The following is a 15,527-nucleotide window of genomic DNA, read 5'->3' as shown; positions in this document are numbered from 1 at the left end:
GATACAGGCATATTATTAGGTTGGAAGACCAGCAAACTCTGAAGTGTGTTTACCAAGGAATGCTGGTATATGACCAGCGGTCACTTGGTCACCAAAAGCTTTGGTGGAGTGATAAGATTGCTAGTACAGTAATGGAAATAAACTGAATATCCAGCCAGACCACCTTAAGGACCTTGCTAGAAATTGATCTGGGTGGTGCTCAATCTGCAAGGAGGCTACCTTAGGGTGGCCACTTGTCTGGTTTTAAACCAGACAGTCCTCTTTTTGGGTGGTTTGTCCCCCACCCAGTACTGAGACCAAGCTGGATGTCATTTTGTCCAGTATGGGATGGGGAACGCCATTTTGAAAAGTGCACTGCTCCAACCCCACTGACATGATCTCGCACATAGAGTTTGTGCAAGGTCACACCAGTGGGACCACGGCACCACACTCTTCCAACTGGCGCCTCCTTGTGGCAAGGTCATCTCAGCATGGGTGGGGCCACGCTGTTCCCAAAAGTACAAGAATGTCTGGTATCCCGGGAACATGTGAGTGGCCATCCTAGGCTACGTTCCTTTTGGATTTGTCATGATGATGATGGAATGGGAGCATAAACATGATGGGGAGTGGAGGTGCACTTTCAATAATCCATCTCAAGCAGAGAGTGCTCCTAAAAACGAGGCCTTGAGAGGTCTGTTTAAGAGCTGGTTGGAAAATGATAAAAGTTTTTGAAAAATGCTGAAAATGTCATTTCCCCCTCTTTTGTTTTGGCAAAATGTTATTGTCAAAATTCTCTGACCAGCTCTAGCTTTATATATATGTGTATGTATGTGATGAGCTCCTCTTAGCTCTGAAGACTTCCCACCTATATACAGAGGTGGTGACAATATTAATCATGAAACCCTGTTCAGCAGAAGACTATAACAACTCTAAATACAGGAGAACTTCTGCATGCCAAAAATGTTCATGTTTAAACTTTTGGTGCAAAACTGTATATTCTTGTGGTCGCTCCATCTCAAAAAAAGATATATTGGAATTGGAAAAGGTTCAGAAAAGGACAACAAAAATGATTAGGTTTATGGAAGAGTTTCCATAAGAGGAAAGATTAAAAAGACTGGGAATTTTCAGCTTGGAAAAGAGATGACTAAGGGGGGATATGATAGAAGTCTATAAAATCATGACTAGTTTGGAGAAAGTAAATAAGGAAGTGTTATTTGTCCTTGTCCTTCTCATAACACAAGAACTAGGGGTCACCAAATGAAATTAATAGGTTTAAAACAAACAAAAGGAAGTATTTTTTCACACAACGTACAGTCATCCTGTGGAACTCCTTTCCAGAGGGTGTTGTGAAGGCCAAGGGCCAACACCTTCTGAACAAGGATTCAAAAAAGAACTAGATAAGTTCATGGAGGATAGGTCCATCAATGGCTATTAGCCACGAATGGTTTCCCTAGCCTCTGTTTGCCAGAAAGATGGATCACTTGATGATTGCCTGTTCTGTTCATTCCCTCTGAAGCGCCTGGCATTGGCGACTGTCGGAGGACAGGATACTGAGCTAGATGGACCTTTAGTCTAACCCACTACGGCCGTTCTTATGGTCATGACAGCAGGTTGTAATTGTTTGTGAAGCACTTACAGCATGCTCCATACCATGCAAGGCAAAGATGAAGAGAATCCTTGCCATAGGGCCTTTGCAATGTGAGACCACAATCCTGAGCAGATTTATGCACAGGAGTAACTTTATGCCCAAATCCCCTTGCGTTGAGTAGTTATATGCTACCTGTTTGCAGGATTGGGGGCCTAATCACTGGAACTGGGAAAGCCTAGAGGAATGAGTAAGTAAGGTGAATGTTATTGTGTACAACTCATGGGACCCTCCACATGATGCCTGTTGAGGTAGGACATCAAGCACCAGATTTAGGGCTGGAGATAAAATAAGGGGCAAGCAACAATGCACCAGGTGGTACCCTCTCTCCCACTCCGGCACCCCAGCCAGGCCTGTTACTTCAAGGAGAGTGAGGTGAACTGTGCAGCAGAGGCTCCGCAGGGAGCATTAACCTTGACCCTGCCCTTTTAAAGCCCAGCCCACATTACACGCGCGCGCACATTCCATTTCGAATGAACAAGGCGGCTTGAGAGCGACACAGCGCCCGACAAGGGGAAACTCGAGCACAGGCGCGCGCCCCCTCGCCTGCTGCCCCGCCAGGGTCACGCGAGACTAACAAATCCCGCCTTTCGCCAACAATCCTCAGCGCGAGGGCGGCCGTTTCTTGGCCAAGCTCCTCCCCTTACAAGCGTCAAGTGGCCCAGCGCGCTTGCGCCAATCCCAGCTGTTTTCTCTCCGCTTCTTGCGGCTCCTCCCCATCCCCCCAATCAGCCTGGCTCAGCGACGCTGACAGTCTCGGGCCGCAAAGATGGCGGCTGCCGTTAGGCGCGTGCTGCGAGCGAGCCGCGGCTGGAGCGCGGCGCTGAGAGCCCCGGAGGCGCCGCGCGCACAGGTGAGAGCGCGGGAGGGGAGGGAGGAACCGAGCGGCCCCGCCCACCGGGCCGTTGAAACGCGAGCGCAGGGGCCCGTGTTTGGCTCGCCTTCGCCAGACCCAGCCTTGTAGGGGGAGCCGGGCCGCGCCGCGCCTGGCCGGCCTGCTCTGCGCGGGGGGCGGGTGCAGGAGCCGTCGGACCCCGCCGCTGCCCGGCCCCCCTCCGAGCGGCATCGCTGCTCCCGGGTGCCGGGGGGGACGCTGGGCTCTGGCCGGAGGGCAGCCGGCCTGGCCGCTGTTTTGGGCCCTTGGGCGGGGATCGCGTGTGCCCGGCGGGCGGTCCCAGCATCAGGTTCGCTGGGGCGGGGGCTCTCCGGCTTCAGGCCGGCCCAGCCCCGGGCTACACGGAGGAGTTGGATCCGCCCGGCTGGGGCGTGTGTGAACAGTTCGCATCGCTGAGCGCCATGGTTAGGTCACCCTAACCCCCTGGTGTAGCCCCGGCCCCTAGGGATTCCTCTGTCGACCTAGCAACTGCCGTGTGGACGGGTGAATTGAGTCTAGCCATGGCAGAACCGCTCCTGTCGCTGTAGGAGGTATCGGTCATAGGGAGCTGGACCCTGCAGCCGCTGTAGTGTCCATAGGGGCCTTGACTTGGGTCTGGACATTTAAACCAGTTGCTTTAAACTAATAGGGGTGTGCAGAACAGTTGTGCCAGTTTGAGTAATTCAGTATAAACCGGTCCATTGCTCAGCAGTGAAAAAAAAAAAAAAAACACAAAAAAATCCACCCTGAATGACAAAACTTTCAATGATGAAAAGCACGGTGTGAACAGTGCTTTGTGGGAGATGCTCTTCCGGCAACGAAGCTACCACGCCTCGGTGGTTATTTTGTTGTCAGAAGAGCTCATTCCTCGCGACAAAGAGCGGCTGCACTGCTTACCTTACAATGGTGCGGCTGTAGCTTCAAAGCCTCACCTTGTAAGGTGCACAGTGTAGACATAGTGCAGACAAAGCCTTAGGCTACCACTTTTATTGGTAAAAAACACATCCCACAACTGTGCTGGTGTGGACAGCACTATGTCAGCAGGAGAGTCTCTCCTGCCAACATGACTAATGCCTCTTATGGGGGATGGTTTAATTATGCTAGTAGGAGAGCTCTTTTCTGCTGGCAAAGAGCGGCTACATGGAAGACCTTATTGCGGTACAGCCGCTGTAAGGTCCCTAGTGTAGACATAGCCTAAGACTGTTGATTTTAAGTCTGGAAAGACTAATGTGATGATCTGGTTTGGCTTCCTGCAAAGTGTGGGCCAAAGCGCTTCACCCAAGGTTTCATGCAGTGGAGACAGAGTTATTCTTCTCTATTATGTAAGCAACTGCTGACCAGGCCAAGAAGTTGGGGCAAACTAGAACATCTCTTTAAAGACTCCAGAATCTTTGATTGAAAGACTTCAGGGATGAGTTGAGAATCTTTTCATTGTTAAAAAGTTGACTTATTTCTAATTTGCATTTCCAGTTTGAAAAGCAAGTGTAAATCAACCTTGAGATCTGTTTTAGGAGTGATGTTGAATACTGTATTATAAATATATTAAAACATATAATATGTTCACTAATGATCTAGAAAGAGGGTGGAAGTGACAATTTTTAAATGACAAAATAATTTAGGATGGTGAAAACTGAGGAACTCCTGAGTGACCTAACAAAGCCAAGCAATTAGATGACAGATGGCGGATGATTCAGAGTAGGCAAATCCAAGATAATGTACATTGGAAAAGAGCAGTTGGATCTATTTACACACATTGCTGGTTTCTAAATTAGCCGTATCCATTCAGGAAAAAGACTTGGTGTCCTTGTGGACACTTCAGTGTGCAGCAGTAGTTAGAAACATAAACAAAATGTTAAGGTGTACAGTACAGAGAATGGAATAAAAATAATACTCAGAATATTGTAACATTATTATAATGATTGTAGACTCTTAGTTTGAAAATAGTGTCTGGTGCTGGTCAGCCCATCTCAAAAATGTAGAGGGGCCAAGTGACAGGTACTGAGAATAATCAGAGGACTGGATAGATTTATGTATGAGGAGAGATTGAAAAGATTAGGACTGTTTAGTTAGAGTGGGGCTCGAAGAGGGTATCTGATATCAGCACAGAAATAATGGGTCAGATCCCTATGTAAGTTGACATAACACAACTGATTTTGGTGGAGCGAAGCGAGCTAAGGATGCAGCCCAGTCAGTAATATAAAAAATCTAAGTGGTGCTCCTATTTACTCTTTCTCTTAATACGAGAATGAGAAGACCACATGTGAAAATGGGAAGCAGTGCATTTAAATTGATTAACACCACCACCACACGCAGTACATAATTATTTTAAAGTAACCTGACACAAGATTGTGAGTCCAAAAGCTTATCAGGATCAAAAAAAGACTCTGATATTTATGTGATCCCAATCTTCCATTACCTTTGATAAGTTAAAAAGGTATAAGGAATATAAGCCCTTCTGCCTTATTGCTGAAGCCAACCATTAACTAATTGCCCGTTACAGACATACATATATGTACATGGACTAACTGTATATAGGACATGAGGAGTAGGATTCACAACCACTGATTACAAAACCCAGGTGTCAATTGTTGTTGTCTAGGTAGCCCTCTAACTGGAACTTAGTTAACAGTTCTGTTTGGAGAAAAAAAACAATTCACTTCAGTGGTGTGTTGTTTCCAAAGGGCTGACAGTAATGAAAAGTAATATTTTTTTTCTTTTCTCACTGACTTAAGCAGATGTGACAAAATACACACAAGGAGCAGATAGACTGGGTACCATTTTTAGTCACCTTTCAGAGAAGCACTTCACTTAAGTAAATACTGCTTCCTGTGAAGTGCTTGGAACAGCCAATGTGAAAATAAATATAAAATTATTTATTTGTTGTTGATTCATTGTGAAGGATCCTAAAGTGCTTTACAAAATACATATCAGAAACAAAGCTTTGGTATTGATACCCCCACAGACACCCTGGTAAAATGGGCAGAATTGACTTCTGAAGTATGGTGGAGTAAGTCAACCCTGACCATGTTCCAGGGAGTTCAGAGGGACTGATTCTCTACTCAGTATTAATCACTAGTTTTATGCCCATTTATCTTCACTGACTTGAGTAGAGTACGATAGGTGAAAATTTATGTAACAGTAAATAAACAGGCCATAGGTATTTCAAACCTGATACTTAGACCTCTACGCTATTACTTTTGAAAGGAAAATAATTTAAAAGCAATTAGTTTCTGAGTGTTAAGGAATTGTGGTAGGCTGGAGGAAAGGCTGTTTCTTTTCTGGTGGAATATTCTGTTGTTTCAGGAGTTTCTTAACAAGAGTTCTTTTTAAAAATGGTAAGAATACTATCTGCAAGAACACTTTATGAAGTATATAATAAATACAAGCCTCTAATTTCCTTTATATTTTAGAGTAGTATTTTCTAGTTTGGCTTAAATACGAGAAGCATTCAACTTCACTTTGTAGTTCTTACCCATATGACCCCTGAAATTGTACTCTTATCCCAGAAGAGGTACTCTATACAATAGATATTAATTTGCATAAGAGGCTGTTTTCTAATTATGAACAGTTTTGTGTCCAGGGACTTTTGATTAGTGATGAACTTAAACAAGAAGAATATGAATAGCTTGAGGGGAAAAGGAAAAAAATGGGAAAATTACAATAAAAAATGACGGGTGTAATACAAAAGTATCCTGTTTAATGTATGGCAGAGAGAAAGGAATCTTGGGCCTAGTAATGAGGATTCTTATGTTCATTAAAAAGAATTACAAATAACTCATTGTATGCATGGAAAGTAAGACTGAGTGAATAGCATTTTCTCCTGAAGTAAGTGTCTAGGAGACAATGTCTAGAGATACTTCAGCGTTTCTCTCTCCCAGACATTCACTAGAGCTTGAAACATACAGCAGAAACTGGGAATAAGCAGGATTTCCAGTACTAAAATTCAAAGCTTGTCTCAAACTCCTGTTTTATCATCTTATTGTTGGCAGAGATTTTATTAGAGACCATGTTCATATACCTCAGTTTAAAAAACAACCAAATACTTACATTCATATCATCCTTTTCATCTCATGCAGTATATACAAAGATTAATTCACCTACTTCAGGGGTTCTCAAGCTTCATTGCACCACGACCCCCTTCTGACAACAAAAATTACTACATGATCCCAGGAGGTGGGACTAAAGTTTGAGCCCGCCCTATCCCTGCCACCCTGGGTCAGGGCGCCAAAGCCAAAGAGCTTCAGCCCCAGGCAGGGGGCCTGTAATCTCAGTCCCACTGCCCAAGGCCGAAGCCCTCAAGCTTCGGCCCCAAACAGTGGGGCTTTGGCTTTGGCCCCTGGCCCTAGCAAGTCTAAGCCAGCCCTGGCAACCCTATTAAAACAGCGTCGCAACCCACAGTTTGAGAATCACTGACCTATTTTATTGGACCTGGGCTGAATTGCAGTAGCTATTTTGAATCGCACAGTAACAGTACGCAAAGGTTTAGCTCAGGAAATAAAGAATACTATATCCAAGTAAAATTGCAGGTAGATTTTGGGTAGGCAGACTGTAATTACCCTAGTTAGAATTTGGCTTGGGTTAACAGTGCTGCAAAAAATGTAACAGAAGGACAGATTCTTCTATCTGGTGCAGCATTTTGTACCACACTGCTAGCACCGTATGATCCTGTGAGCACTACTCCAATGCAAAGTGGTATTGAGCTGGTATAGATGCTCCTATTCCAATCCCACTTCCTGCTGTCAGCATGGCAGGGAAAAGTGGTATGGCCAGCAGAAAAGGAACATGACTAGTAGATCCCTGCTTATGCCAATAACCATTTGTAGTTTCAGCCTGTTGCTGCCATTAGCAGCCAGTGAAAGCTAGAATAGGCTTTAGGTTCCAATTTTGCAAATGAATGTATGTATGTATGTAGTCTTATTACTTCAGTGGGACTACGGACATATGTTTGTGTTGGGTGTATAGTTTGTAGTTGCCAGTTATATCTGAAATGTTTAAGCTGTATCTAGTCATATATTTTCTAGTTCATTTATGTTTTTAACTCAAAATGCTGAATTTAAATATAGATTTTTTTAAACTCTGACCTGTTGAGAACGCTCCTAGAAGCAAGAGGACAAATCCGTTTAGTCTTTGGTTTCTCTTCTACAGCTGGCAATAAGGCTGCTAATTAGTTACCTTTAAATTTTTGTTAGTTTGCTTATTTTTTTAATGTGGTCACATAGACACCAGAAGGTACAGTGAGACCACAAGTTCACACAGTAGGCAATTGACCAGCCGTCAGATAATAACTGCTTCAGGTCACTGTTGAGCATGGCCTGTTGAATAGAACTCTGATATTTTCTCCATTCCAAAATGTTCCTTTCTCTGCTCTTTTATTCTTGTGACTTCTTTCTTTCCCCATAGACAACTCCAGTCATCAATTCTCAGTTTGGTTTATGGAATAATTTGACTGCAGTGAGGCTTTGTTAATACTGACATAAGACACGTAAAGTAGTACATAAAAACTGACATTAAGCCAAAATTGGGACATTACTGCTCTGTCAATGATGCTTCTGTTTCTCTGGCAGAGTGCTTGATTGAAATTACAGTTGTCTTACCCACTGATTATCTTGGTGAAAGAAAAACAAATCAGTCTAACCATATCTTACAGTCTTCCACAAAAGCCAAAGACAAGTGTTCCTTGGATTATGAGTTCTGAGCTGGAACCATGTTCGCTAGTATTTGTTGATAGGAATTCCCCTAGAGGGTTGTAAGAGGCAAAGGGATGAATTGCTCAGTCAAAATATGAACTCAGTGTTCAAACCTAAATATCCAAAAAGTCCTAATAAGATTTCTTAGAAAGTGCAGATAATATCTTACAATGGGAAGCAATGTCCTCTACAGCAGTGCTTCTCAAGCTATCTGGTGTGGGGACTGGCATTTTTTTTTTTCCCCCAATGTGCACGCAGACTGGCAGCCGATGGCTCGCAGACCAGCACCGGTCCACGGACCATCACTTTGAGTAGCACTGCTCTACAGACTTTGAATATTCATTTTTATTTTATTTTAATCAAAACAGCAACCTTGTGTAAATTAATGAATTTAATAGCTTTTTGCCTCTAGAATGATGGCTGACTATACCTAAAAATTCATTTTAGTGTTCTTAGCATAATTCTTGTCCTATATGGTGCATTAGGACGTACATTGTGTGCCTGAGTACTGATTCAGCTCCATGGATGTACTCTTTTGTGATAGCATTCAGTAGACGGTGAACTGTTAGACTGATCTACTGTTAAACTCCATCGAGGTCTATGGACACTAGGCTTAAGGATAAGGATTGCAGTAGCAGTCACCTCATGCCATGTTTTTTGTGTTCAGTGGGGAGATATGGGATGGGTATAATGAAGAGACTGAATGGTTCCAAAGTAACCGGTTTATATGGAGTGATACCGTACCAATTGCAGTAGCTATTTTGCATCACACAGCAACACTGCACAAAGGTTTAGCACAGAAGATAACAGGATATCCAGTTGAAACTGCAGCTAGATTTTTTGGTAGGCAGACTGCAGTTACCCGTTAGGATAGTGTAAAGGTTTTCTCTTCTAGATGTTATAAAGATTTTTGTCTGCAAGTGAGGGGAGAAACCGAAGACTTTAGTAACTTTCTAGTCTCCAGTATAAAGCCCATTGCATCAAATAGTTCTAATATGTGCTTGAAATATTGCTTCATCTGCCTTCATATCTGCATATCCCTGTTGTAGGGAAGGCCAAGTATGTTTGACATTTGTAATATTAATATCAACATTTAACATTTGTATTACAGTAGCGCACAGAAGCCCCAGTTTGGGTTGGGATCCAGTTGTGCTGGGTGTTGTAGAGAAACACAATAAAGATGTGGTCTTGAAGAGTTCATAGTCTGTACAATTCTGTTATCAACACTAGGGAAAGAAAGAGTTCTGTAGGACACAGACTTTAACTCCACTCCAACATTGAAAAACACATGAGTGCACCCCTAAGCCTATGTGTGTAAAATTAAAGTAACTGGTGGGCTCCGGGGTGCCACTGTATGGTTCTCAGTGCAAGAAAGGGTCCTAGGCTATTTCACTGTCCCAAAAATGCATTGTGCCTAATTTCCTTTTCTTTGTTTCTTTGACAGGGCAACATGGAAACTTGATACCTTAGTAGTTTCATTATGCTGTTGTATTGCACTTGGGATAGCAGAATTAAGTTTGCAGTTCTATTCATGCTTCATTTAGAAGTTCTCTCTTTGTGAACATATATATAAATATATATATAAACCCTTTGAGATTATTTGTGTGCAGAGAGATAAAAGAATACAGTCACTGTTTACTTACAATGCCTAAGCGGTTTATTTGCCTAAAATTTGTTGTTTTGTTTTCATCAGAGACTTCGTCACATGTAAAATTACATTTAATTCTATTAGTAAAATCTGAGTGTATGTCACAGAAAACAAACTGTTTGAAATTGATTTAACATTTTTAAACATAGGTACATACATTTGATAAAAAGACAATCCATTGTTCACAATTTATTTTCTCATATAAAAAGATTAAACTGTTTGAACACATCTGTAAAAGGGTCTTTGGCAACTAGAAGAAATCAACTTTCTGAATAAGAGTGCCTTTTCTTAGTTTCTACACTACTGTGCACAAAGCACGTTTCCCTTTCTGTGCCAATAATTTTGCTTAGAGTTTGCTGTACCAATTCTTTAATATTCTCTTCTTTTTGTTTTTGTTTTTGTTAGACATTAAGACTAATCTGTACCACTACAGCAGTGCAGAAGAGAAACATTGCAGCCTCAGGACCTGAAAAGTATACAGAGGCTTTTATTAAAAACCAGATTGAAGAGTTCAACCTAGGAAAAAGACATTTAGCCAACATGATGGGGGAAGATCCAGAAACTTTTACCCAAGAGGATGTTGATGTAAGTACAGTTGCTCTGTTGGAGAAGTCATTTACTATAGAGTTTCAGATATTGAAAGCACTTTACTTCAGCATGAGCCCCTCAGCTCTCCGTGAATATTAATCAAACTGTCAGAATAAGAAAGAATACTACTATACATTGCAAACATTGCAATTGTGGCTGTGAATAGAGATTCTGCCCCTGCTATGTGTGTGAGGTCAGACATGGCAGTATAGAACTGTATACCCATATTTTGCTAAAGCACAGTAGGTTCTCTTTAAAGCTACTAATGGATAATCCCCTTGATCTGAGGCCATAAGAACCACTATAAAGGTTTATATAGCACTTGAAAACATTTACTCCTCATTTGACCTGCTTTGTATATTTAGGTCAGGTTTTCCTGCATGATACCACAGCAGCAGCTGATGCAAATTTAAATTTTACAGGATATTTCACAACCAACACTTGGTTCAATTTTACTTAGTAATTTACAAACACACACAAACACACACACCCATTCTCCCATGAAGTCTCATGACTGAGCAGCGTGTCATGGAACCAAAGAAGAGAAAATTGAGCTCACTGCATTATGGCCACTGTGGGAACAGGGAAATACGATGGTTTTTGAGGAAATGCCTGCTGCTTTACATGTAACGACTTGCAGTTGGGAATCAGGTAGACTTAAGGTTAAGCAGCTTTTTCTGTCCTTCAGGTTGAGATGGTTAAAATATTTGGTTGGATATTTTCTTGCCTCTTCTCTGCTAATATAAACTGTTTAGGCTGCTATGGGTGCTAAGTGTATTGTAAAAGATTGGGAACTGTTTTTGACTTCTTAATCATAAAAAAAAAAGTTTTCTGTGTAAACAAATGTCTGGATTTACAAGTAGTTGCAACCAACAAAGAATAGTCCAAACCTTTTAATCTTCCAACAAGTTAAAATCCAATACTAGACAAATTTTATGTTCAAAAAGATATTAATTAGAACATCTTGCCAAATAAATTCTAGTCTCATTTATTTTAAACTTGATTTTGCTCACTCATTGCATGCCTGGTAAAATAAGCTGCTGTTTATGCAATAGGTGATTTTCACACAAGACATACAATAGCTTTCACTTATTTTAATTTATATTTATAAAAAAATATGCACCCAGTGCTTGATTCTCTGTATGAATTTTCCTCAGTAAAAACAATTAATATAAAAATGAACTGCATGCTGCTAACAGTTGGTTCTCTTAACAAATGACAATCCTTTCTTTCCGACTTCTATTATAAAGATCACAAACTCATAAAGCAATGTTCCCAGCTAATCTCTTGGACAGCACACTCTTCACATCCAGCTCACCTCAGGCAAAGGCCTGAGCAAACAAAGGGAACTTACTCCTTGTCAGTAAGGTTAAAAGTCTTGAGCTCTGAGCAGTCATATGCCTACAGCCCTTTTTATTTTTTTAAGGACAGTAGTGCTCTGAATCCATATTGAGGCTTAGATTTGAGACAGTGAGAATTTAACATTTGTATTTATTTTTATAGTTTACATTTTATTTGCATTTGAAGCAGTGGTAGGCATGTTTCGATATTGATGTCCTGATAGTACCACTGGAGATAGAAGCACCATTGCAGACCCTTACACCTGTCACCTGTATGTAGTCTCATTGACTTCGGTAGGACTCTGTCGAGGTAAAGATGTGCACTGGTGAATCAGTTTGCAGGACTGAGGCCTTAATGATTAACAAATTACTTACTTTACTTTGCTTGTTCTGACTTTTATTAAATGATAAAATTTCCTTTCCCTAAATATTTTATCTCAATTTGGTAAATGTTCTCTTCACCCGTAACGGAGCTTGTCTTTGTTTATTTGCATGATGTGCTTGCACAAACTAGTAAAAAAAACTGTTGGTACAGCTCACAGAGTGTGGAGATTGTATTAACTTCTGTGTTGATTTCCTGCAAGGGTTGGTAGTAGGAGGCTGTGTGTTCACCCACAATTCAGCTCCCTCCCTGCAGTCCAGGTTTTCTTTCCACACATGGGCCTGTTTCTTGAGGACAAGCCTCTATAGGAGCTCAGGAAGTGGGCAGCAGGACTGTTTGGGGCATAGGTTCTCTTCCCATGCATGCATATATGCCATAAATACGCATGTAGAAGATGGAAGATCCCTCTGCACACAGATCCCCCATATTCTGGCCATTTGTACAAAATGACTGAGCTTCCCACTAGAAAGAAAAGTAGGCTCATTCTGGAAATGAGCTTTTGTAACCCTCACAGCTTCTGGGTGTGGTGTTCTGTCCCATCTAGTTGCACTGCGACCACTTAGAGGGAGAGTTAAAATAAGTTTGCTCTACAGCCTTAGCTAAGAGCCAGTTGGCTTTTAGCTCGTGCAGTAGAGGCTTGTGTACTAAGCTCCAGAGGTCCCCGGTTCAATGCTGCCTGCTGACAACTGGGGTCTGTCGGCATTACACTTTTCCTTACTGAAGTGCACGTGACAAGTATGGGACCAGTTCACAAATTTTATTTCTGAAAAGGTGAAAAAACAAAAGCGCAGCATTTTATTTAGTATTACAGAGTATCTACCATTCATGTTTAACTTGCTCACATACCATCAGGTGTTGAAAATACTTTGAATGCATAATGTCTGCTATGCATAATTAAATTTCTGTTATAAAAGCCGCTTAGCACTGGCAGCAGAATTATAAGGCTTTACACTTCGAATAGTAATAATTCCTTTTGATGAGTGCTTACGTACCTCCATGTCTTCTACTGTTAATCAGTCTGTATAGTGCATTTCAAAAGTAGACATGAGATTGTCTTTCATTGGCATTATATGTGTATTTTATTAAAAGTTAAACCTTGTGAATTTTAGAACAGGTGCTACAGGGAAATAAGTTTACCATGTTTTAATCCTCTTGCTGGATTTTTGGATGCAGAATTGCCTCTTACTGATGCTTTTATTTAGGAATGGAAAGTTAAGCTGTATATTACAACTAAATTACTGGGGGGGAAAAGTCCAGCAAATTGATATATAACTGCAGAAGTCTACCAATTGCTTTTTAATTGGTATTATAGACCTTGCTCTGGAACCAGGATATTTTATTCTCCTATGTGTGAATATGTGGTATGAAGTTTCTCTAATTGATTTGCTTTGCCCATTCCATTTGATGTATCATTTTTCACAATATTTCATAATTTGTGCTCATTTCTAATGAACAGAGTCGTTAGGACAGGCATGTCTAAGTACAACTGACAGCTAACATTAGGTGCCAGATGCAGTTTATAAAGCTATGTAGAACTGCAGAGAACAGTTTAAATAAATTAGCACCTGTACATTAGTCTCACTTGCTGGTAATTTATAAGCGAATCAGTAGAGATGACATTTAGGTAAGTCATTGATCAAGTTAACAGCTGCATACCCACTGCCCAGCTGGGATACCTGATTAATAGAGATTGCAGTCCTGACCCAGTGCTTTTTCTCTGGTCGAGTCTGTAATCCTTTTATTTTGTGATTTACCTTTAACTTACAGACATAGTAAACAGTCTGCCTTCATTTCAAACTTTCAGATCACTAATATTCTAGTTTAAAGCCAAAAATCTAAGCAAGATTAATACAAGAAAAGCACCTTAAACCCTGTGATCTATTTATATTCTAGTATTCTTATTTTTCCTTTTATGGACTTACTAAATGCTGTTCCAGATATCTGAGCACAATATAAAGCTGCTGTCTTTCAGTAGAGTTAGTTTTAAAAAAAAAATGTAGAGCAGGTCTTGTATTTGATCTCTAGATAAATGTTAAGCATCTTTTGGTGAGTAGGGCATAGGTCTTAAATGATAATTGACATACAGACTGACTTATGTTTAAATGTAAAACAAATGTTTTAAGGAAACTAGTTTCACTTGCAAATGTCTTTGTACAAGGGTATTAGGAGAGTTGTTCCCCACAAAGAATTTTGTGGCCTAAAGCATCTTGATTAAATGAGAAACCCCTGGCTCACAATAATATGCTATTTGTGTGCCACATAAGTTCTCCTCTGGGTAAGCAGTAAGACATTTTTAGTCCTATAATAGTGAAAAATGTATGTTGCAGTTGGATTGGTTTTTAAAAACAACCCAGCACATTTCACTTTTAAAGGATATTCAGATTTTACCTAAAGAAACTCTTAAAAACTGTGAGTGCTATTCTGTGTAAAATGCTAGTCCCAAGGGAGTCAGGTTTTCCTTACTTAAGCAAAATCCCCACTTGGATAGAGAAGTCCACTTGGATTTGACCAAACGGCTGGGATATTTTTGTTTTTTGAAGGGATTGGTAACTTTTTAAAATGGATTTTATTTAACACTTCAAACTTTCACTTCACATAAATCTCCACTAAAAAAAAATTTGTGTGGAAGTTCTTTTTTTAAAAGATATTGGAAACCACCAGCATTATTAACGTTCTTAGTCATTGCTGACTCAGTGAGAGCAACAATTCCATTAAACATTGTAGCTCAAAGAATGTAGTATTGAAAACTGTCTGAGCTGGAGTTGGTATTGGAGTCTAGTTCAAGAACTAGAGATTTCCCAGCATAACAGAGTTGGAAAGGGAAGTTGGAATCAGGCTGAGGAAGCTGGAGAGCAAAGGGAGCTGATTCAGTAACATCATCTAGGGAGCCAGGGGTCCTACTGAAGTGTTTCAAATGTTATGCTCTGAAGTATAGTCTCAGAGCTGAACTGGTTTAGTACTCAGTGCTTAAGGCTTTATGTATATAAAAGTAAAGTATAAGCATCATTATGTCCAGTTCTTCAATGTGCTTAGGGACCTTTTGTGCCAATGGTGCTGTAGCAAAGAAGCCATAGGGAAGATTTAAGACTCCCCTAGAAAATACCCCCATTGCTGGGGGCTTCTCTGCTAGCCCTGTGCCACCTCCATAAATGGTTTAAGCACAGGAAGCCTTCCAGTGTAGGCCATGGCTGTAATGGAGGCGAGGTGTGGGTGAATCGGAGCAGGAGGAAGCATGGCCAGGGTGGACTTGCACCGTAACAAATCTCCATAGGACCATTGAAGCAGGAGGACAGCGTAAGAGCTTCCTGGCCTGTGCTGGGAAGCTCCACTGGCTTTATAAAAGATCCTGAAGACAGCAGACACAAAATGCCTCCCCTCTCTCCC

The 15,527-nt window shown here is 41.1% G+C and overlaps 1 protein-coding gene across 1 annotated transcript in view; it reads left to right on the top strand.

The window, feature by feature from the left end:
• Nucleotides 1-2,355: 2,355 nt before the first annotated feature.
• The window catches only part of MRPS9 (mitochondrial ribosomal protein S9), a 44,441-nt gene continuing 31,269 nt past the window's right edge, over nt 2,356-15,527 (top strand). Inside the window, exons 1-2 of the mRNA XM_077814337.1 lie at nt 2,356-2,477; nt 10,239-10,418. Of these exons, the coding sequence (XP_077670463.1) occupies nt 2,394-2,477; nt 10,239-10,418 (264 nt within the window). The 5' untranslated portion in view covers nt 2,356-2,393. The remainder of the gene's footprint in view (nt 2,478-10,238; nt 10,419-15,527) is intronic.

This window comes from Eretmochelys imbricata, chromosome 1 (assembly GCF_965152235.1).
Source record: "Eretmochelys imbricata isolate rEreImb1 chromosome 1, rEreImb1.hap1, whole genome shotgun sequence".
Taxonomy (NCBI): Eukaryota; Metazoa; Chordata; order Testudines; family Cheloniidae; genus Eretmochelys; species Eretmochelys imbricata.
Note: the sequence above shows the minus strand (reverse complement) of the source record. Positions and strands in the feature narration are given on the sequence as shown.